Raw genomic sequence first — 24,136 nt, forward strand, 5'->3', positions numbered from 1 at the left:
TTTATTATATATTATATATATTATTTATATATAATATTACATAATAATATATAATATATAATAAAAATAATATTATTGATATACATGTTCATCAATATATATTTATATTCATTGTGACTACGCATTGAACATGTGATATTTCTTTATAATATACACACACATGCATACGCGCGTGCGTGCGCACATGACATACCTACAAAGCATTGTAACACTGAATATGAATGAAGATTCTGCGCATGTCGTATATTGTTTCATTATATTTATTGGCGGGAAAAAACTGAAAAGTACAGTATATTAAAATGTCAAAAGAATCGTTAAATTTATGTTTCTATAATTTAGGTTGTGATATTTCTGATAAATCTATCATCGATAAATGTAAGTTATTTATAAGTTTATAATTTAAAATTAATAGATTTCATTTCTAACCTATATGAATTCTTTGATTAATTTTTTATTTAAATACTATTATTTAAACAATTCAATTTTAATTTAAATACATTTTATATATTTAATAACTATTAAATTATTAAATATTAAATATATATATATTTAAAAAATTATATCTGTTTTTTAACCTTTTCTTAGAAAGGTTATCTTGTTTTACATATTATGAACTATTATTTATATTTTAATAAAATGTATTTATATGTTTAAACTTTTGTTTTGACATTTTTAATTTTATATTAATTTTTGTAATATATAAAATATATTAATATATTGTTTTTATTTAACAGATTTTCAATTAATTTTTTTTTTGTCTAGGTGTACAATTTTGTCATGTTTATAATATAGATGAAGAAAAATTTTTAGAATTATGGGTAGCATATACTATTACACATTCATTAGATATTAATCCAACAATAAACAATCTTATTCAATTTGAGGATGAAGAACTTAAAAAAAATAATGAATGTGTCGTAACACAAACCATATCAAATATACATACTCTGGATATACAACCTAAAGAAGATATTATGTATCCTTTTATATATATTTATCATATCATATTCATCAAATTTAGAAAAGTCTTATTATTATTCTTTTGTGTTTATGATATTTTTATATATTATCCTTACATATTCTTTATTATATATAATTATAGTAATAATGTTTTGGAATTGTATAATACTGGAGAATGTTCTACATCAAAGGTAAGTTTTTATTTTAATTATCCTTTATTTTGACATATGTATATTTATTTATTTATTTTTAATATATATATATATATATATATATATATTATGCTATAAATACATGCATGCTATGTATACACATATACACATATATAATTATTATTTATCAATAAATGATAATTTTTAGTAAAAAAAATTTAATATTATATTTTAATTTATTTTATTACTAATTATTTTGCAAAACTATCGTATTTCTTTTTATTGGTTGAAATTAAAATTTTTTATTTTTCTTCACAAAATATTCATTGAATTTTTTAATGGATTATTTTGATTTTAAAATCTGTTGTTAGTTTTCATTATTCTTTTTTTCAAGAGGAAAGATTTCTTGTAATGATCTTCTAACATTGTTGCCAGATTTATCAATTTTATTTTTCACTAATAAAATAGATATTTGAAATTTATATATATAATACAATTAAATTTTATTATTATAATTATAATTTGCATTCTCAAGAAAATTTTTTTAACTTATTATATTTTAACATATATTTATATTTTAACATATATATAAATATTTTATTCAATGAAAAATATATTTAAAAATAAATATTTATATTTATATAATATATTTAAAAATAAATTATTATATATTTTATAATATATTATTATATATATTTGATATATAATATTATATAATATACTATTTTAACATAAGACTAAAATTTTTACATGTAAAATATATTACATTTTATCAAATTAATAATTTAAAATTAATGTTCATAAATGCATATGTATAATTTTTTAAAAATCTAAAAAAAGTATTCAATAATTTTTAAAGTATAATATTTCAAAATATTTTAAAAATGTTTAATTTAAAATTGAATATTGAATTTTGTCTCAACCTTGGCAATTCTATAATTTACATCGATTTGGCAACATTGCTTTGCATTCTTTATGGTCGATCTATGGTCTACAGTACAGTAACAATGACGTAAGATTTCTACCTGAAGATTCTACGTAAAAAAATTCAAAATTGTACCTAACAAAATAATATGAAATAGATAAAATTTTTAATTATTTTTATATTTTTTTTATTCATTGATATATTATTTGATTTTTTTTGTAAATTACTATTTCAAATTTATATTTAAAAATATATTTATAACAAATTATATATTATACAATAATTTTTATTAAATATAAAAAATATAATTTAAATGATATATATATTTAATTATTTTTAAATTTTATTATTACATTTAATTTTGGAATTAATTATATATTATATATGATATATTATATATTATATATTATATATTATAGAATAAATTAATTTTGAAATTTCTTTATAATTAACAAAATAAAGTTTTGAATATAATTGAATTATTTATTGTATATTTATTTTAGCAAGGTTAAGTATTCTTTATGATTTTTTTTTTATATATTTCAATTTTCTTTAATTTAAATTCAAAATATATATTTCAAGATTTTACATATTTCAAGACTATATATCATTTTAATAAAATTCTACAATAATTAAATTGTTTTTTAAATTTAAGTAATATTTTTTTATTATAAATAAAAGATTTTAAAATCATATTACTAATAATTATTATTAAAATATAATATTATAATATTAATATTATGCTTACATTATCGTCATTGAGTACTAGAGATTCCAATATTATTTTTCGGCAGGTGGTTTCTTGTTCTGATGTGTTGTAAGATCTTGTTGAAACACCGTAATTCCCGCCACAAAAATCGTTCAGGTAGATCGCCGCCATTATCCCCTCTTCTTTTTTCTCAGTCTCCCACAAAGGACACTCTATTATGGAGGGGAATGTTGGATTCGTTCTTATTGGTTGAAAAAGGATAGTATGTATTCTCGTATCGTAGAGAGAGGGGTTCTTCTTCCATCTAAGAGAGCTGACCAGATTTCTTCAAAGGGTACGATTTCAGTTTTCAAGGACCCAGACTCCATTATCATCCTGATGCGCGCGTGCGCGCGCGCTTACAGCTTTCCGAACAAAAGTTGTGTTTTTTATGTATTTCTATGCTTTAATTCACAAATTCTATTGAAATTTACGAATACTACTTTACTAAGTAATTGTTTTGTTTGTGTACAAGGCAATTATAGTTCATATTTTTTAAAAATCAGTAGCTATAATCAAATATCTCGATGGCGTCGAATTGAGACGCTACCGTTTGCTTGTCAGTTAGTTACACGTATTCGAAGTGTATTATCAGTGGTTTACCGGTTAATTGTGAATATAGTATATAAATTGTAAATTATGTGTAAATATTGTGAAATAATAAATAATTCGTGCAAAATAATATTATACATATATATGCGGGAGTGTCAGTGTATATTACATATTGAAATGGTCAAGTAACGCGTCAGCCATTACGGAATTCGGTTTGAGTGAATTTCATACTCGAAAGTCATTCCGGCCAATCGTATAACGATTCGCGTTATAAGTAACGACCTGTTGCTATTGCTATTATTACGTTCTAATTCATTCAATTTTTCTTTGCTTTTCTTATCAATTTTTACGATAAAATTTTATGTTTATCGTGAAAACTTGCTAGATTAATTATATAAAAACGAAAAAAATTGTTCATATATATGTAAAAGTTGTTTGCTCATATTGAATTTATCATTAGATCATAGTTGTTATAAGAAATATGCGATAAATGTAATTAACAATAGAAAAGTTTATGGATAACCTTATTCATATTAATATATATGCGTCCATATATATTGTATGAAATGAAAATAGTATTATATGTGAGAGAGAGAAAAAAGGTGGATTACAGTAGTGTGCGTATACGCGAATGTCGTCGACCGTTCATTCGTTGAGAGTTCCAAGCGTCGCGTCGCTACAACCTGTTGCTTCGAGTATGTTGCATGTTTCTTTGGGTATACTCACTTTTTTTTGAAAGTGTTTCTATATCTTTTAAATACTCTACGAAAAAAGGTTTCTTTGGTTATATAAGTAAAGGTATTATATGATAAACTTTTTTGTTTAACATTTTTAATTTTTAAATTATATATTTATGTTTCCAAATGTACATTATATTTTGTACATATTAGCTTGTTAAAGTTGTATATAACTGTGATAATTCTATATTTTTCTATTTAATATTTAATAATTAATGTTTTAATTTTTTTTTTACTAATTTTTAATAAAAAAAGTATCGTACATTGATGATATCATTTTATACATATGAAAAAGTGACTGAATAAAATTATATAAATATATGAAATTTATAATAATAATGAAATATCCGAAATTTTTAAATTGAATAAATAGAAAATTGTTTAATAAATAAAATTTAATTTTTTTAAACAGTATTTTGTTGAAAGATCTGTTTTTCTAAGAAGTTGTTTACATTTATTAATTAAACATAATTATTCAACAATTAACAATCCAATCTTTTTTATTTTTTTGCTTCAATTTTTAATTTTTTGACGATCTTTTTTATACATAAAATAAGTAAAAAATTAAAATTTTTTGTGAAGAAAGAAGAAAATATATATTTTGATATTTTTATTGAAAAATAAAAGAAATGCCAACGGTTCTTATGGCATGGCATATAATTGGTAAAAGCACCATGTTATTTCCCACGGTATCTCTGTGAATAGTGGGGCAAAAGATTGCCAGGGGCGGATAGTTTGTGGAGAGAGGGGTAGAAGGAGAAATAGTCTCCTGACTCTGTGCATATTCGTCAGAAAAGAGGGGGAAAGAGGACAGCTCGGTGATCGACCTAAAGTTTTACATGATCTGGTACAGCAAGTATCATTCAAATAAATTTCCTCTCATATTTCTTTTATATATATTTGATTGAATATTGCATGTATTTAGCACATATTTTATAATTTTTGTAAATTTTATTTTATTAATTTATAAATAAATTATAATTTATATAATTTATATTTTAATGAAATGAAATTATATTTATAAATATAAAAACGATTTTTTAAAAAAACCATTCCTGAAGAAATGAAAATATCGTATTAATTAGTTACTATAAAGAAAAGCAAATTTGTTATTAAATTTAAAAGCATTGAACGCAAAGTACAAAAAATAGTTTAAACTTTATCGAAACAATACGTAATACAGTGCCAAGAATGATCAGGTTAATAACAATTAACCTTTCTCGTTATGTTGACTTCTGAATACAGATCATGCTATATAGTTTTTATCATTTTAATATTATGAATATAAAATAATTATGTTTATTGTTTCTGTCCTTTCTTTGTTTATTTAAATTTTTTCTCTTAATCGTAACAGTTTCTCATATTCGATATTTAGAAAACAATTTGCTTTCTAAGTATCAATAATGGAACGTGCCTCATTATATGATGCAATATGAGAAGGAAGAGGATAGAGAAAAAGAAGAAAATGAAAAAATTTCCTGAATTTGCCAAATGAGTGAAGGTCTAGTGCACAGAAAATGAAATTGTGACTAGATCCACACTCATTAAGTACGTTCAGGTCTAAACATCACAATTTTATTATTGGTGATTATGAAAATTCTTCTATATTAAAGTATATGAATATGAATTTTAAGAATTTTTCATTACTAAAAACTATTTTTTTATTCATATATAAACTAAGATAATATAAAACAGATAATTCCATAGGCGAGTATGAATGTGGTGCACGTTTTGATTTATTTCGTGACTAGATACATACTCGTCTACGGTAATCTGTTTTACTCTTAAAATATTGTGTATGCGAAATATATATATATAAATAATATATTTCTAATTTTCAGTAAAAATAATTTGATGAACATATTATTATTCTATATAAAATTTTATTTTTTTTTTTTAAGCAAATTAAAAGAGCAAGGAGTCCATCAGCAGAATTAGAGAATGATACAAAATTACGGGCAATAGAACAAATTTTTCCATCATCGATATATACATCAAATTTGTAAGCAAATTATATTATAACTTACATTTTCGTAATTCGATACTGGAATTAGCAAATTTCAATCATTTTTGCAGAAATGTACCCATTCGTTCACCGAGCAATACAGTTAAAGCTAAAATTCTTTTGTATTTTGGTCCAAATATTCAGAATTGGAAAACTCAAAACGATTACGAAGTATCGATCGTTCAAGCTGATAATCCCCATATACCAAAAGATGCAGTATACATGTATGAAATGCTTTTCAAACAAGGAGTCTTTCTCAGCAGTCGTTGTAAAAGTTTTGGTGAGCGTCTATGTTATACTTGGAACGAAATGGGACCCTCGAATTCTAACATGCGTTACGTGAGAAACATAATGTGTATAAGTCAAACAGCATTTAGAACATGGGGTAGAATATTTATAATGGATGATACTTCTACTGGTAGTAAAATTGTTATGTTGGAAGGTTCTAAAACAAATGTTGGTGAAAAAAATGCTCCTATTATACGTTTGGATCTTAGTGGAGTTAAACATTATTCATTGTTTCCTGGTCAAATAATTGCAGTGGAAGGTTTTAATACTACTGGAGATACTCTAATAGTAAAACAGTTATTTGTTAAGGGATATGCACAATTATTTGATGAACCAAAATTATCAGTAGATATAAAAATTTATGTTGCGGTTGGCCCATTTACACCTTCTGACAATTTAAATTATCAACCATTATGGGATCTTATGAATCGTGTTGCAGAAGAAGAACCAAATATATTAATATTAATTGGACCTTTTATAGAATATACACATCCTGAAATTAAAAACTGTACCTTGAAAGAGACATATCAAGATTTTTTTGATGCAATTTTGATGAAGATTCTACAATATTTGCAAGGGTTATTATCGATTAATAACATTTAATAATATTATATAAATTATAAATATATTATAATTTATTAATATTTAATAAATTATTATTAACAATTTTTTATAATGTAGGAAATCAACACGTATTGTATTAGTATCTTCTAATCGTGATGCGCATCATGATTCAATTTTTCCGACACCAGAATTTATTATAAATACAAATAAAATTGGATCAAATTCGGCGAATCTTTATTCCATGCCAGATCCTTGCATAATAAATGTAGATAATTTGCACATAGGAATAACATCAGTTGATATTCTTAGACATCTTGGACAACAAGAAGTATCGTAAGTATAGCAGAACATCTATTTAGTAAGATATGAATTTTATCATAATAGAAAGTTCTTTTAGGAATACACCTGGAATGGATAGGCTTGGTCGGTTAGCTGATCATATATTGTCTCAAACTACATTCTATCCTTTGTATCCTCCTTTTTCTGGCTTAAATCTTGATACAACACTTTGGACAAAATACGCTTGTTTTGAGCGGCAACCACATATATTGATTTTACCTTCCGATGTGAAACATTATTGCAAATTATTAAATGAATCTCTCGTTTTAAATCCAGAGCGATTGCGAAAGTATATCTATGCTAAATTATACATACGATCAGTGAATAATAAGAAATGGGATCCAAACAATATATCTTGTGAAATTGCAAAAGTCTAAATATAAGCGTTTTTGTTTTTTTGCAAAATAAATCGTAAAAAGATAAAAAAATGTAAGTTTATATATTTATTATTTGAAATACGAGGTTATAGAATAATGAAAAGAATTTTTATATAATTTGTATTTTTTCTTGTCATAATTTTGCATACATAATACGTGTATTCCATAATTTTTTTAAGTGGATAAATAAAAAAAAATTGATTATCAAAATTAGTACTTTTTCATTTTTCCGTTAGAGGTTAGCACTTATCGTATTTAGGATTATAATTCTTGTCCGTATTGTAAACGTATGATGGCGCCACATGAACAACAATCGGAGCCATCGAGTTTTCTGCTTCTAGTGAGTTGTAGAATCGGCCATTGCTCCAATATTTTTCTTGTGATTGAAAATTTTTAATCTCTGATGGAAATACAAAAGTGTATATGAGTACCGAGGTAAGTTATTCAATTACCTATTACATTTGTCATTCCTTTTGTGATATATTTCTGGAAAAACAGTAAAGATAATTGAATATCAACGATCTGCCAAATTTTCGTCCGCCATCTTTGTTACAAATTCGTTTACATTTTACTATGTGTGTTATATTTTTTATAATTATTTTATGTTTTGCATTTTAAATTTAAATAATTAATTTTGTATATATTAAAAATTAGAATTCAATAAGTTTTTCTTAATATTTATTTTTAAATTTTCGAATTAACTGCGTGAGTTCTACTATTACTGTTATGGCCTTGGTTTTTTAGTCCAAAAAAACGAGTTATGAAATTAGACATGTGATGATAAATATATATATATATATAAGAATATATGTATATATATATATATATATATAAGAATATGATGCTTTGTTTAATTATGTTTTTTATATCTTTTAAACAATAGATCTATTTCTTGTTAAGATATAAAATTCAATTATTTAATAAATATTTACATGTTTTACATGTTTTTGCAAAAGTAAATTATATATATATTGAACAAAGAGAATATGTAATTTTTATTGAGTGTTGATATGTTATAAGAATGAATAAATTTAAAGCAAAATATGTATGAATTTAAAATATATCATCATTTTATATTATTTTTTAATTCTATTGTATCTTTTATATTGTATAGAATTTGTATACAGTATATTCTTAAAAATATTTTTAAAAATATTTATATCAATTTACGATTGATGATTTTATTGATGATTTTTAATTTTATAGTTAATATTGTTAATTATTTTATTGCGTAATATATGCAATGTGTATTTAATTTTTTAAATATAAGTTATATGAATAAAATTGCAAGATATTGATTTAAATAGTTGATAAAATGATATCGACGGATGAAATTAGAAATTTCTTTATTACCGACTGTTTATTTTTTCATTCTTCAAGATATTTCATAAAATTTGCGCATTATTATTATTATTGTTGTTGTTGTTATTGTTGTTATTGTAGATATATTTTATTTATGAATATTTAAAACTATATATTATTGCAATATTTGTATTATTATTACAATATATTGGTAAATTATATATGGCAACAAATAAAAGAATTATTTTTGTAAATATCTTTGATATAGCGTTTTATTGAATATGTAAAAAAATGTGCATGTTTCAAAAAATTAAGTTTTATTACATTTTTCATAAAATCATTTTCAAAAAAAATTGATTAAAAGATATTGATATATTATTCAATATATAATCTTTAAAATAGTTTCAGAATTTATATTTATTATTCATAGATAGTATTGAAGATGGTAATAAATTTGAAAATGATGTTGCAAATATATTTAATATTTTTTGATATATAATTTTATAAATTTTATAATTATATAAATTTATATTTATATAATTTATATTTATGAAAATATTAATATATTAATATATCGTAATATAAATTACGATTACTTTGAGGAATTCGTATACAGAATATTTATTAGATATGAACACGATACGAAGTATCGCAAATATAAGAAAGTGAGAGTGTCATCGATTCAGTTGATTTAAAGTCTAATTACCTCAACTTAAATTAAATTTTATTTTTACTTATTATATTTTCATTGGTATAAATTTTTTATTTTTATTTCTTAATTGACCTTTGAAATGAAATATGGAAATATTATTTTTTAAATTCGTGTTATTTTCGATAATCTTTAATCTTTCAATATTTCAATTATATATTCACTTTTATAATTTATTTATTTTTCAATTTTTTACATATTAAAAAAAGTATAAAAAACTAATTAAAATTTTAATGTATAATTGGTAAAAATCTTTAATGATTATTGCAAAAGAAAGAAAGAAAGAAAAATGTATATTTGTATAATAATTTTTATTATAATTCTTTGAGAAACAATTGACAAAAATAATTTTATCATAATGATGTACGCATAAGCGATTATATTTACTCATATTATTTATTTTATTTTCCTCTTCTTTACCGTGTATAAAAATTATAAGGAATAATTCTCATTAAAAAGTATCAAAATTTTGTTTTAACAAAAATATAAAATAATATAATATATATATATATACACATAACGTTTAAAACATAAAAAAAATCATAAAATGAAAATTGAATTGAAGAATAAAAAATCTTTTGGTAAGAGGCCAGGATTTTAGAAAAATAACTAACGGTAGATGAAAATTGAAGTGTCTACGCTGGTGGGCTGTTTTGGGCAGGCTGTACGCAAAAACGGCGACAGTCAAGTTCAAGGCCACCATCGGTTACTTTTCTTTCCCTCCTCGTCGGCAGAGCAGCGGTCGCCTCCAGTGCCACTGTTGCTGCTGCGACACCATCGCTACCATCGTCACCACTGTCTCAGCCGCCGCCAGTGCTTTCAGTATAGCCACAGCCTGCGCCCCCGCCTCCCACCTCCCACTTCTCCCCTCCCTCTTATTCTCACCCTTCCATAGCAATATATATATATATGTTGCACGCATTACGCCAGTAACGTATCAATTTAGGTCCTGTTTAGGTCCTGCTTCAACTGTGGGTAAAGGGAGAGTTTTGGAGCTCGATCGATCAGACCTGCTAGTCTGAAAATTCAATTGGCTTGTACATGGACGCAATGCCATTTTATACGTTTCTTTCTTTGTTCACATTATTTTTATCGTATCTATTCTGTGTAAAAAAAAAAAAAACATTCATATCATAACATTTTATTTTCTTCTACTTCGTGGAATCATTTATTCAATTAACATCTTTTCCTGTTTCTTCTTCATCGTGTTTAGAATACTGAAGTAAAAAGAGGTTCAGTTTATAGAAAGACCTGCTTCAAAATAGCTTCACGGCCAAGAGTTAATGACCGATTGGTCATGACCATGATAATGTTCACGGTAATTTTATCAATTTCGTTTATATTTATACAACGTGGTAACGTGTTGTGCTTCAAATTGAAGTTGATGATTTTATCATCGATAAATACACCCCGATCTAATTCTTTGCAAACGAAAATAACTCTGTTGTCTTGAAGATATTAATGTTTCTGGAAAATTTACTTATATTCTATACCTTCTATACCATGTAATATATGTTTATAATATTAATACTAGTATTATATAAAATATATGTTTTTAATCTCAAAAACATTATTTGTTTATATTTAATTGGAAATATATATTTGGAATAGAAATTATTTTTAGAATTTTTTTTATAATAACAGTAAGTCAGAGAAATTTATCAACAACATTTATATTTAATATAGCGATAAATATATATAATATTATAAATATTTATAATAATAAATTTATTAACAGTATATATATATATATATATATATATATATATATATATATATAAAATTGAAATTTTATCTATTCATGAGAAATTGTTTTGTTGTGCAAGATAAAGAATAGATCGTATAAATCATAATCATAAAAAATTGAATATCTGTTGATCAATTAGATAAGATATTTGATATATTTTGTCTGAAAATTCGGTTATTCCTTAAACGAAGATAAGGTAATTAGTATAAGAAATATATATTTTGCGGATTTGTGGCGCCTGGTATTAGGATCGGCCATCTCCGTGTATTACCGTATCCTCAGAATTGCCGTCAGTCGCGTACGGCTCGTCGCGCCGTCAACGTCGTGGTAGGGGGATAGTGTGTACATACTGGTGTGCGTGCTTTATTCGTAGTCTTCATGAGTGTTTCAATTCTTGACATTGTGGTCTTTTTCGCTTTTCATCTAGGAAAAGTATAGCAAGAAAATAAGAATACAGTGTTCTTGTATTATTTGGACAAAAGAGACGATCATGGATTCATGGATGTACGATGTGGTAGGTGTTGTCGATACATAACCTCTTTCTTCTTTTCCATCTCGTGGCTTTGTTTACGTTGCTGCGCGCGCGTTCTTTGCTATTTTCCGTTAATCCGTTGATCGAATATCGAGCAAAGTTTTGATTATTTCGAAACGGAAATATTTAACGTTCGTTTTGAAGAATAATCAAATGAAAAAAAAAAAATTCGTTTCACAATAATGATCATGCGTTGATCATTATAATATGATCTGAAATCCGGAGTTGGTGAAAAAAAATTAGTTTTGGTAATCTTCAAAACTTTGTATTTTTTTTTTCCTTATTAATATGCAACAAATTCAACGATTTTTCTTGCATAGATCATGTTAATTACATCTGTGTTGTTCGAACTTGCTTGTTTTTCAATGCAATAAGAATACATATGTATTATCTTTGTCGCGTACATACCGTCAGTCAGCTTTAGCGACAACAGACTCGGTTATTACGTTACGACGTGTCTGTTAGGTAATCTATCCTGTAACTTACTGATCATTTTTCCACGTCTGTCCGTTTTTAACGTTACCGTTGATTCATGATTACTTCGATTTTGTAATCTTTGTTCCTGCTAATTGATAAGTTGATCGATTTATTTGAATTAAATTTCACGTTTAACGTATACATAAAATATGTAAATATTTGAATAAATATGATAAATTTAAGATATTATAATAAATAGATAATAAATTTAAAATTCTATATTGAATATAAGTTAAAATATTTTACATCATTTGTATATATATATATATATATATATGTACATACAAACATTGCCATGAAAAAGTTGTTTATTTTGATGACTGTGAAACAACTAAATCGAACGACCTTAAGTTAGAAACTTTTATCGATACTTTTTCATCTACGTTTTTTCCCTTGTTTGTTCCTAAAAATTTCTTTTAATTTTTCTTTTTTATTTGAAATTTTGTTAAAAGATATATCTTATTGATAAAACGATCGATAAAATTTGAAGAAAATATATTAATCGTGACGTTAATATTTTCTTTTTAGAAAAAAATATAGGTAATGTAAATAATATTTCGTAAAAAAAATATAGATAATGTGTCGTTTTTGATTATCGTATGAAATATTCGAAAGTAAATAATTATTTTGTTAAAAACAATTATTTATTTTGAAATCGTTTCAATTGTTTTGCGATAATTAATTCTTATGTGCTCCGATATTTGACGATAAGAAGAATGTAATAATTTTCACGTCAATCTATTTAGAAATTCTAAATCGTATGGAAATTTTCCAAATTTTTCAAATTTATTTTTAATCAAAATGGAGGAAATTTATATTCATTCAAAGATACATTTTATTAATCATTAAATATATTTATCAATAATACATATTCTTTTTAGAATTTTTATTAAAAACAAATATTTCACTTATAAAGTTTTTCAAACAGAATGTATCAAATATAAGATTTAACTATTTTTATATATGAAACCCATGATAATTTTATAATATTTTTGTGATTTATATATATATATTTAATAGTTTAAAAATTTATTAAAATGATCATATAATACATTAATATATAAATCTTACACAATTCTGTATGAATAAAACATAAGAAAACATGGAATTATTTATTTCATCTTTAATCTTATTAACATTTTTCATAATGGATGAATTGAAATAACATTTGTAACCAATATTATTTTGAATTTATCCAATGCTGATTTCTATAAAAACAGTTTCCTTTTTATACTTATTAATATTCCTCTATTAATATTTATTTTGAAAATAAATATTGGCTATCAATATTTGCGAAAGAAAATTTCTCACGAAATTTCAGACTCCACGTACGTAGAGAATCGATGGATCGAGATACTTCAATGGAAATAAAATTGTGGATTCCTACATAAGAAGTTTAATAGATAGAAGATTATTGTAAACTTAATAAAAAAAAATTAAAAAAAAGAAAAAAAACGTTACAAGAACGCGTCAGTCGATATTTTCGGATTTCTTTACTCTTACTAATCTTGGAGAAATTTTCAAAACATTTTGAAATCGATGATCCAAATACGACTTTCACACTTTTATGGATCTCTAACGTGACAAGGATGCGTTTATTTTTTCACCGAATGCATTTTTTATTTCCATAAATTTCAAAATAAATTTCTATACAAAATATACATTTGGAAGAGGAAGAAAAGTTTAGAAGAAGCTCTTTGTGATGAAATAAAATGATTACATGTTTATACGTAGCGTGAACTTGCTACAAAGGTGACATTTGTTTTACTTTAATTCTCTCTCTCTCTCTCTCTCTCTCTCTCTCTCTCTCTCTCTCTCTTCTTGCATCTCGCTTATTATTATACATTGTACGTGAAATTACGTGCGATATCTGCATACGTTCGACGTATTTCGTGTATATTTTGTAGTTAAGTAAAGTATCGATTACGAAAAATTTGCATTAGAATAGACTTTTGTGACAGAATATATATATATTTTAATTATAAGATTCATCGAATACGCAAGCAGGTGTATTTCTATTCGTACGTATATATTTCCGCTTATAAGATAAGTTCGAGTTAAACTTACGATCGAATCGATAGAAGAATGATACGCAGACAAAGCGGGAAGAAATTGACAGAGGCCGATCCGACAATGGATCTGGCAATTATTCGCAAAAAAGTCGAATTCTCCTGTGTGAAACGACGGGGCATCCGTCGATAGGCGTGTTTGACGATTGGTCGCGCAGGTTGTATGCGCGCCAATGATGCGTTGTCTGCGTTTGGTGAGGAACATGCTTGGATAATCATCGGCTTTCCGAGCTCGCCTCGGGTGGGGAGCATCGAAGTTTTCAGGCTACGAGACACGTCGGTGACGTCATCTCGAAGCTGGGCCAGCCATAACCTTGGACAATACGCGAAATAAATTCTCTTATGCGCGATTTTTATCTTGGAAGAAAAAGCACACGTTCGTACAACGTGATTTCCGTTATTATTTTTTCCCCTCTTTCTCTCTCTCTCTCTCAAGTCTGTTGAAATCCCTGCGGGTGCGATAATTGGTGAATGATTAATGAGATTCTTTGCGAAATAATATTAAATTTTATTTTGAAAAAGGACGGAGAAAAAGATCGAGAAGTGTTATCGTATTGGACGTTTATTTCGGAGAGGAATCAATGTTGAAAAGGATGGAGATAAAAATGGAAAAAAATGCGGTTTGAATTGTTGATGATGAAGATTTTAAAAAGTGAAAGAGCGTCGCGCCGTTCTAAAATTAGTTTTACATGTCTCGATGTTGTTGTTGCTGACTCGTTATGATATTTATTTTTTTTTTTCTTCTTTTTCTTTCCTTTCGGTTAAACTTGCCGTAAAATCGGAGCATAGTTGTTAGAACGAAGCTCTGGCCTTGACCGCGACCCAGGGTCTTCATCCTCCGGGATATCGATTCGTTCCTCTCAACTTCTAATTCTGTATATATCCACCTGTATATAAAGCCGTAATATCGCGCTCACCCCGTGAGCATTGTAATAATTCAGGGTCGCCGCGATCGACTTGTTGCGAAATCGCGGACACACGCTGTGCGCATCGTGACGCTTTTTCCTTTTTATCGGAAATTTATCCGAAGGAAACAAACATTCGTAATCGTAACTCGAGAAAATAAGATGGTGTCCGATTCCTTTTCATCTCGTCTTCGATCTCGTGCCAGAGTCTCGAGTTATCGAAAAGAAGATTGCACAATCCAGGAACATTTCCTCGTTGGACGAGATTTACTTGCGTTTATTATTTCTCGAAAAAAATTAAACGCGATCTTTAACTCTCAATCGGTAAAGATTCCTCCTTTCGTTACCGATTCGTCAATTATTCGAATTTGGGATTAAACGTGTGAAAAAAAAACTTGAATTTGAATTTTAATAATCTATTCGATCGATGTTCGTAGCATTTTGTCAAATTCACACCAGTGTTCACTTTCTAAAAATTCGAATTGATATATTTGCATAGGCATACTTTTCGACTCATCGCAAATGAGATATTTCAATTTTTAACAAAGATCGAGAAAAAATAAAATAATTGTATATAATAAAATGATTTCTTTTTCTTCATTTCTATCATTTGGATACTTGTTTCTCATTTGCATAATTAATTCGTATAAAAAAGATTTCGACTGATGGATTTGAACTCGTCCCGCGGGTATCTGAAAAATTTTTATACACCTTTATAAATATATAATTTCGATTTTGAATCTATAATATGTTGTTGTTTTGCCAATATAAAACTTCCATTATGTTGGAATTATACTTCTGTTTATACTTATATTCCGTTAAAATTGAAAAATTAGCACGATAGGGAGGATGAAAAGATACATTTCGTATCAACGATGGTTGTCAATCATCGTTGAATAATGAATAGCAATTGTTAAGAAGACATCTTTGATCGTAATTAAACCGCGTTATTGCGATAGAAATAAAATTACGACTAGCCAGAGTGCAATCGATATTCAGGTCATGGCTTCCTCTAAAAATGGACGCTCGATTAAAAGCTTCATTTTCTTTTCCTCTTCTCTTTTTTTGGGGTCGCGTATATATATACACACAAACACACATATATATATGTGTGTGAAATAGCACGAAATTCTCTGTCAAATAGAATAAATAACGACCTTGATTCTTCTGTCGTGTCACATACGCAAAGATCGCTTTCGCAAAATGAAGTAATATAGTCAACGATTTCGCGTAAGTTTCAAGGTATGCGGGTCTTAAGTATTCAATGGAGGAGAAAAGCATTGATTTTTATCACCGTAGAATAATCACCGAAGACATCGCGTAACGTACGTCGTTGTATTCTATTTTCAAAATTTTCTCCAATTCGATTTTTTCGATCCGCAAGTCTTGTGTCAGATGTGGAAGGGAATGAGACGAGAGAGTGGATCGACGATACACGAGGTGCATCTGAACACGAGGAAACTGAAACGGAACAAGATAAAGAGAGCTAGAGGGAGAAGGAGAGCGAGGAGCCTAGTATACCATCGGTACGAGTAAAAACGGTGAGAGATAGAAAGAGGAAGGGAGACAGTAGAGAGAATCGGACAGAGGGATTCAAGGCCGCCCGCAGTCGGCTGTTTCCGTCAAAGTTCGGCGGCTAAAATTGTGCGTTGGCGCGGTTCTGCGGCCTTCGCGAACGTGGCCGCTTCTCTCGCAGAAAAGTCAAGTTCAAGGCTAACCAGATATCGCGATACGCTTATTTCTTCTCTTTTCCCATTCCCATTTCTTCCTTCCGTTTTGCATTTTGGATAAATCGAACGGTTATTACGGAGGCGAAAGTGAGAAAAATTAAAGATATTTGGACGACTCCTGAGGCGAATCGAGTTCGAATTATGCAATCTCTGTCTCTTCAAACTTTCTTTTATTCGACTTATATCTATTTTATTTATTTATTTATTTATTTTTTTCCTTCTCTCTATTGTTATCATTAAGCTCGGGATTTTGAGGGGAATTGTATCGTTATCGTTTCGTCACGGTCGTCATTATGTATCGTGGCCGAGTGTTCCGCGCACCGTGTCGGTTTTTATTTCATTAATCTAAACGTGGGAGACGTACACGTGAAGCACTTCGCACGACTAGCCAAGTTCGAGGTTAACCAGCTGCTTCGGTGCCTTCGCTCTCTCTCTTTCTTTCTTTTTCCAATTCCTTCGTATCGTTTTTCCTCTTTTTTTTTTCCCCTCACGATCGCCACACATTTCACAATTCTCGATGTTTATCGATCTCTACTATTGAAATAAACGGCTGGTTAAAATGGAGCACGAGTGGAGAAAGAGTTTTCGACTAGAATCGAAATTCCGAAATAAAATTCCAACGATCTTCTTCTTCGAGGTTGTAGGATAATTGAAAATTGAGCAAAGGTGTCGTTATATATAAAAAAAAAAAAATGGTTGCAACGATAAGGAGAGACAGATCGTGGCTGGATAGAGCGTAAATCTGCTCAGACACACGCGTCCTAAGTTCTTGCGAACGATCGTAACTGCATCTCGCAGAAAAGCCAAGTTCAAGGCTAACCAGATACTCTGCACTCCTTCTTCCTCCCCTCGATCCCCTTTCTGCGTGCATTTAATATACGATACCGAGGGCAGGAGGGCGACAGAGAGGAATAGGCTTACGCAATCCTTTCACCGTTACTTTATTCACTATCGCTCTGCTCTCTTAACGTTCTTTTAAGGATACCTTCCTTTTTTAACTTGTACTTTTACTTTTTTTTTCTTCTTCTTCATAAATCACATCGAATTGTATTTTCGAAAAAGATCAAAGGACGTATAAAATGGATAAGAAAAAAAAAATTGAATAGCGAGAAGAGTAAGAGATAATTAATTAGAATTGAAGAAAAAAATTGTGAACTAATATTCCGAGAAACATCGATGCTATGTATCGCGAATTTTCTGAAGTCAATTCTAAAAATGCTTGAGGCGTTGGTCGTGCTTAAAAATAGCAGCAGAAAAAAAGTGCAGCTGACTGCAAAGCAGACTGTCTTCTTCTGCTTTTCGATTATTTTGCCACAATTTTTTTTTTTTTTTTTTTTCCGTATAAAATCGATCAAATTGTAGAAAATAATAATTATAGAAACAGGGTGTGTGAAAGATTGAACAGGGAAGAGAATTTTTTTTTCGTCCAATCGTTGTTCCAGGTTTGTATGATGCCCGGTGGCGGCACCGAAAATATGATTGGAAATAATAGGACTATGGCGAACATTAAACAAGAGATCGAAAATCCTACGACGCCCACGCAAAATTATCAAGTTTGTTCACCGACCACCACGCTTCAGCATCAAGAGGTATTTTGGACATGTAGTTTTTTACGGTCAAAAAAACAATTGCGATTCGTGAAAATGTAAAATAATTTGAAAACAAAATTATACATTTTTTTTTTTTACAACCTTGGGATGATGATCAACCTTCTTCTATATTTCAGGTGATTTGCAGTAAGATAGAAGTTCCGCCCGATTATGGCGGAGGCGAAGGTAGCCCTGGAAGTCCGGAAATGCACCATTGTTCCTCAACCACTCAGCCTTTGGGGACATCAGAGGTATGCGAGAATATTTATTCCAAATATTATTATTTTTTTCCAATCGATTCAAAATTCAACGAGATCCTTTTATTCAGGAAGGTGTCAAAGAGGAAGACATGATACCCAGAAGGCTTTGCCTAGTCTGCGGTGATGTTGCAAGTGGATTTCATTACGGGGTTGCATCTTGCGAGGCGTGTAAAGCTTTCTTCAAAAGAACCATACAAGGTAAGAAAAGTTCCTTCGCGTTTATTCAGATATTTCTTTTCCAAGAATTTTCCAGGTAGCACCGTGCTATTGTAATTGATACATAAGTTTCTCTTGCTTCTAATTTTTAATCTGAGAACATTTTAATTATTCATTTATTAATATATATATATACACGCATGGTAATATTGGTGCTACCTGGATGAGAGCCATGTATATTACAATAAAATAGCGAGTAATTTTACAGGTAATATCGAGTACACGTGTCCCGCGAATGGGGAGTGTGAGATAAATAAACGGAGGAGGAAAGCGTGTCAGGCATGTAGGTTTCAAAAGTGTCTTAGACAAGGCATGTTAAAGGAGGGGGTCCGATTGGATCGTGTCCGAGGTGGGAGGCAAAAATACAGAAGGTCCACCGATCCCTATACACCTGTGAAACCAGCTCCCCTGGAAGGTGATTTCTTTAATAATCCTTGTTAGTATATCAAATATCACAGTTTCGATATGTCAAGATTCCTTTCATTATTAAAAACCCATTATACGTCCCTTGTATCTTATATCAAGATACGATTAAATCTTTGATATTTTATTCTTTCTAGCAAACATAGCGACAGGAGCTTCTAACGAAATAATAAGTAAGCTATCGGGTCCTCCTCCCATTTTACTTTTATTCGAGTCGGATTCACGTTGATTGATTCATTGCTAAAAAAAATTTTTCTCATCTTGACGCGAAATCATCACCGATGTAATAGATGTTCAAACGGTAAACACTTTTTAATTTATTGGTAGATAATAAAATGCTGGAAGCTTTGGCTGCCTGTGAACCCGACATGCTGCAAGTATCGAATATCTCCCATACTCTTGACACTGATCAAAGAGTACTTGGACAATTATCTGATTTATATGATCGGGAATTAGTCGGGATAATTGGTAATATATATTACTATTAAGTTTTTGTTATTGCATAATCAGGATCGTTGTACGATTGATCTGAATTTTATTCGTTTTAAAGGTTGGGCGAAACAGATTCCAGGATTCAGCAGTTTAGCTTTAAACGATCAAATGCGGCTTCTGCAAAGCACGTGGGCCGAGATATTGACGTTCAGCCTCGCGTGGAGAAGCATGCCAAATAATGGTAGATTAAGGTTTGCACAAGATTTTACTCTAGACGAACGACTTGCCCGCGAATGCCATTGTACAGAGTTGTACACGCATGTGAGTATCATTTTGAATAATTCTAATTCATCATACGTCTTCACATTTGTTAATACTTTAATCTCTTATCTGTGTATGTATGTATATATGTATCTATAATTTTTTTTAACAGTGTATCCAAATAGTGGAAAGGCTTCAAAGATTGGGATTGACCAGAGAAGAATATTACGTGTTGAAGGCGTTGATATTAGCAAACAGTGACGCGAGATCAGACGAGCCACAGGCGTTATACCGCTTTAGAGATTCAATCTTAAATTCGTTGTCAGACTGTATGGCCGCAGTAAGACCAGGACAAGCGCTTCGCGCCACTCAAAATATGTTCCTAGTGTTACCCAGTCTCAGGCAGGTCGATGGAATTGTCAGACGATTTTGGTCTAGTGTGTATCGAACGGGGAAAGTACCAATGAACAAGCTCTTTGTAGAGATGTTAGAAGCTGCTTATTATCGATGAAATAACACAACAAACTCGAACTCAAACGATTTAATTAATATCTAATATATTGGAGGACTTCGCTAGAATCGCTCTGTTATTAAGTATATAACACTCGCACATTATGAATGACTTAAAGGCACGCATTTTCTTGTGTTCCTATAAGATATACGATGACAGAAGATGACAGTGATGATGAGAGTGATAGTGAGAATAGAGAAAGAAGAGAAAGGAAACGGAGACTGTACAGTTTTATTCATTTTCTGTAAGAGAAAGACTTAAAAAAAAAAAAAAAAAAAAAAAAAAAAAAAAAAAAAAAAAAAAAAAGGAAAAAAAAAAAAGGCTTTATTTTTCAAAAGAGGAAGAGTGTTGGAGCGTTGGAGCGTCGTTGGCCAGTGATTCCAGCAGATTCGTTGAAAACTCTCAAAACGAAACACCTTGATATAGCAGGCACATTGTTTCGTCGTAATAAACCAAACTTTCCTTTTCGAGTACCCCATTTACAGGTACAAAGAAAAAAAAAAAAAAAAAAGAAAGAAAAATAACGATGTTATTTCAAGATAGGATACAAGTAGTAGTACAAGAGATGCGAGACGCTTTTTCTCGAGCCTCTCATTTTTTTTTAGGATAGTTTACGAAGAAACCTGTCGGTCGGACAGAAGAACCTACCAAATAAATAAAATGTTTTTTTTTTTTTTTTTCATTTACGTAAGATCGTGAACACCGAAAACCGGTGAGAATCGTAGAAATCAAAATGCAAAATGTACTAACTGTGGGTGTTTGACGTTTAGATAAGGTTAGAGCATCGTGTGTTACCAAATACTACCAGTTCAATCAAAAATTATATACGAATAGCTCCGATTCGAACTCCGTTTATTTTAAGTTAATGTGTCTTTTCTCTAAAGAAAGAAAGAAAAATAAATCCAGTCAATTTGAAAAACTAGAGGAAACGCAGACTCTCTATATATATATATATATATATATATATATTTTTAAGAGTGTTGATGAAAAGATGATATCATTTTACATAGAATAACTGCACATTTTTAATACTAATACTAAATGTAAAGTGTAAAGATCGATAAATGTAAAAAATCGATGTGCGTACCGCATTGAACATCCATAGTTATTAGTTCAGCGGATGAATTTAGGTATGTGCTATTGTACAAATCGAACCAATATTATTAACGTGAACAAGGAGCTGTGAACAGTGAACAAGGAAAAAAAAAATGCGAAAGAATGGCTGGATCGTTCTCTTTAATTAAAAGCGCCATGCTGTTTTCTACGAGATATTGTGAAAAAAGAAAAGAAAAAAAGCAAAAAAACAAAAAAACAAAAAAAAAAAGCGTTTCGAGAACGAACCTTTTTTGGCCAGGTTGCCAAAGTTAGGTTCTTAGGAGGCAGAGCAGAGAGAGAAGAAAAAAAATTTAATCGATTGTTGAAATGAATTTGCGAAAATGTTGTTCGCGCGTGCCACACGAGGAGCGTATTAGGAGAATATATATTATTATATTATATTATATTATATTATATTATATGTATTCAGGGATCTTTATTATCTAGTTATTATTGTTACGAGATCTGTGCATAGATCTTGCGCATAATATCGCTTTTTTTCGAAGCGAACAATCGTATAGGAGCTATACTATACTCACATGAAAAAAAGAAAAAAAAGGTTCATTTTTAAAGGAGGGAAAAACCGTTTGTGTAACAAATTAATGGAGTAATATTTTTTTTTTTTTTCTTTTGTCGATTACACGCAACCAAAAAAAAAAGGCAAGGTTTCCATCGATTTTTTCGGATCGGCTTTTTGTTATTTCACTTAATCGATATTGACTCGATAATGAAACGAAGAGAGAGAGAGAGAGAGAGAGAAAGGAACAAAATTGTTTTATCATTATCAAAGTTATATATCAAATATTAGATTTCGTTGAAGAAGCTCGATCGGAGTCGTTCGAAACCTTGCGATCTTAAAAAAAAAAAAAAAAAAAAAAAAAAATTGCGTGTGCAAATCACTGTGACGTTCAGAGTGCAATAATATTCGGGGACATGCGATTACAACTTTTCTTTTTTGGTCAATCGATCGCGACGTCCTTTTTAAGTTTTCCTTTTATTTGTACATTTCGTCTTCGTTCTTCTAACGTTTGAATCCTTGTTTAAGAGAAAAAAAAAAAACCTCCTGCATTTAAATACACGATGCAACTAGTTAGATAGACGCTTACGTATTGCGTGTCCTTTCTCCATTAGTTTTTTTTTTCTCGATTTATCCGAACGACGGTTCATTTCCTCATTATGAGATATATATATATATGTATATATATATATATATATATATATATAATGCAACGAACGCGGATGAGGAAAAAGAAAGAAGAAAATCGCTGTTGAGCCACGGCGAATTTTTGTTCCATATATATATATATGTATATATGTATATATATATATGTATATATATATGTGTATCTTTTCGCTCTTTTTTCGTTTCATTTTCTTTCTTTTTTTTCAATAATATGATTTCTTTTCTTTTTTTTCTTCCATTTCCCCCCCCCTCGCCCATCTTACGAATCGCAATAAAAGAAATCATGTTATTTGCTACACTGCCTTTCAGGTTGTAAATTTTGCAAGAGAATCAAATGTTAATTTATTAGTAAACGATCGAATATTATTCTAAAAATGTGTTATCAGAGATGATTTCGTCACAAACGTTGTTTGTTTTTAGTTTTATGCGAATTATTATATTTCATCAGGGAACCATATATATATATATATATATTAATCAATATCTCGATGGCGTTCGTCACCTGTTGATAGTATCGGGGTTTCTTTTCTTTTCTTTTTTTTTTTTTTCTTCTTCCAGAAAAAGTTGTTGTAATATCAAAATATTTAGTTAATCAGACGATAATGTACCATTTGTACCGTCCATAATAGAAGATGTTCAATACAATCGTGTTCAATTCTATGGAAACGATTGTAGGCTTGATTGTTTAAACATTTCAAATTTATTCAAATCTGTTGTCGACACTTTTTTTGTTTAATTATTATAACCGTTGGATATTTTTGGAAAAATGTGTTTGAAAATTGTGTTGATTGTTTAACTCCGTATATATATATATATATATATATATATTTATATATATATATATATATTTTTACATTTTAATAGAAAATGTAAAATTTTCACGTGCTATCAATTTGTGATCTACTTTTTTTATCCGTTTTTACATAGAGAGAGAGAGAGAGAAAGAGAGACAGAGCGAGCGAGAGAGAGAGAGAGAGAGAGAAAAAGATGTAATAATTTTCTTTAGTTGAAATTTCTGAGCGAAAGTTTCGGATGAATTTCGAATTCG

The 24,136-nt window shown here is 28.8% G+C and overlaps 2 protein-coding genes and 2 non-coding genes across 14 annotated transcripts; all 4 read left to right on the plus strand.

Moving 5' to 3' along the window:
• Positions 1-122: 122 nt before the first annotated feature.
• Positions 123-7,698, plus strand: LOC724926 (DNA polymerase alpha subunit B). Of its 2 annotated transcripts, XM_006567634.3 has the most exons (7): positions 123-375; positions 763-976; positions 1,103-1,151; positions 5,976-6,076; positions 6,151-6,945; positions 7,049-7,264; positions 7,329-7,698. In XM_006567634.3, the coding sequence occupies exons 1-7, from the start codon at positions 300-302 to the stop codon at positions 7,645-7,647; spliced, it is 1,770 nt and encodes a 589-aa protein (XP_006567697.2). In that variant the 5' UTR covers positions 123-299; the 3' UTR covers positions 7,648-7,698. The 2 variants fall into 2 exon arrangements, with proteins under 2 accessions (XP_006567697.2, XP_006567698.2); XM_006567635.3 differs by lacking the exons at positions 123-375; positions 763-976; positions 1,103-1,151 and adding an exon at positions 3,729-4,053.
• On the plus strand, positions 5,535-5,634 carry Mir279a (microRNA 279a). Its single transcript, NR_034289.1, has one exon. It is a non-coding gene; the product is annotated as a microRNA 279a (primary transcript).
• Mir996 (microRNA 996) lies at positions 5,764-5,854 on the plus strand. Its single transcript, NR_034308.1, has one exon. It is a non-coding gene; the product is annotated as a microRNA 996 (primary transcript).
• A 226-nt stretch (positions 7,699-7,924) lies between the features above and the next one.
• Err (estrogen-related receptor) lies at positions 7,925-22,790 on the plus strand. 10 transcript variants are annotated; one of them, XM_006567595.3, is made up of 9 exons: positions 7,925-8,082; positions 18,561-18,707; positions 18,845-18,958; positions 19,036-19,165; positions 19,377-19,619; positions 19,744-19,779; positions 19,934-20,074; positions 20,157-20,359; positions 20,472-22,790. In XM_006567595.3, exons 1-9 carry the CDS (start codon positions 8,071-8,073, stop codon positions 20,808-20,810), a joined length of 1,365 nt encoding a protein of 454 aa, XP_006567658.1. In that variant the 5' UTR covers positions 7,925-8,070; the 3' UTR covers positions 20,811-22,790.
• Positions 22,791-24,136: the final 1,346 nt, after the last annotated feature.

This window comes from Apis mellifera, linkage group LG5, assembly GCF_003254395.2.
Source record: "Apis mellifera strain DH4 linkage group LG5, Amel_HAv3.1, whole genome shotgun sequence".
In the NCBI taxonomy this organism is placed as follows: domain Eukaryota; kingdom Metazoa; phylum Arthropoda; class Insecta; order Hymenoptera; family Apidae; genus Apis; species Apis mellifera.

What these genes read in the sequence shown, in the direction of transcription:
- Err (XM_006567594.3), top strand. Translation starts at nt 11,896, where the DNA reads ATGGATTCATGGATGTACGATGTG. An exon ending in ATTCATGGATGTACGATGTG is followed by an intron (nt 11,920 to 18,560) that starts GTAGGTGTTGTC and finishes TCGTTGTTCCAG; the next exon opens with GTTTGTATGATGCCCGGTGG. An exon ending in TGATTTCTTTAATAATCCTT is followed by an intron (nt 19,620 to 19,743) that starts GTTAGTATATCA and finishes TATTCTTTCTAG; the next exon opens with CAAACATAGCGACAGGAGCT.
- LOC724926 (XM_006567634.3), top strand. Translation starts at nt 300, where the DNA reads ATGTCAAAAGAATCGTTAAATTTATGTTTCTATAATTTAGGTTGTGAT. An exon ending in CAACCTAAAGAAGATATTAT is followed by an intron (nt 977 to 1,102) that starts GTATCCTTTTAT and finishes ATATAATTATAG; the next exon opens with TAATAATGTTTTGGAATTGT. An exon ending in GAGAATGTTCTACATCAAAG is followed by an intron (nt 1,152 to 5,975) that starts GTAAGTTTTTAT and finishes TTTTTTTTTAAG; the next exon opens with CAAATTAAAAGAGCAAGGAG.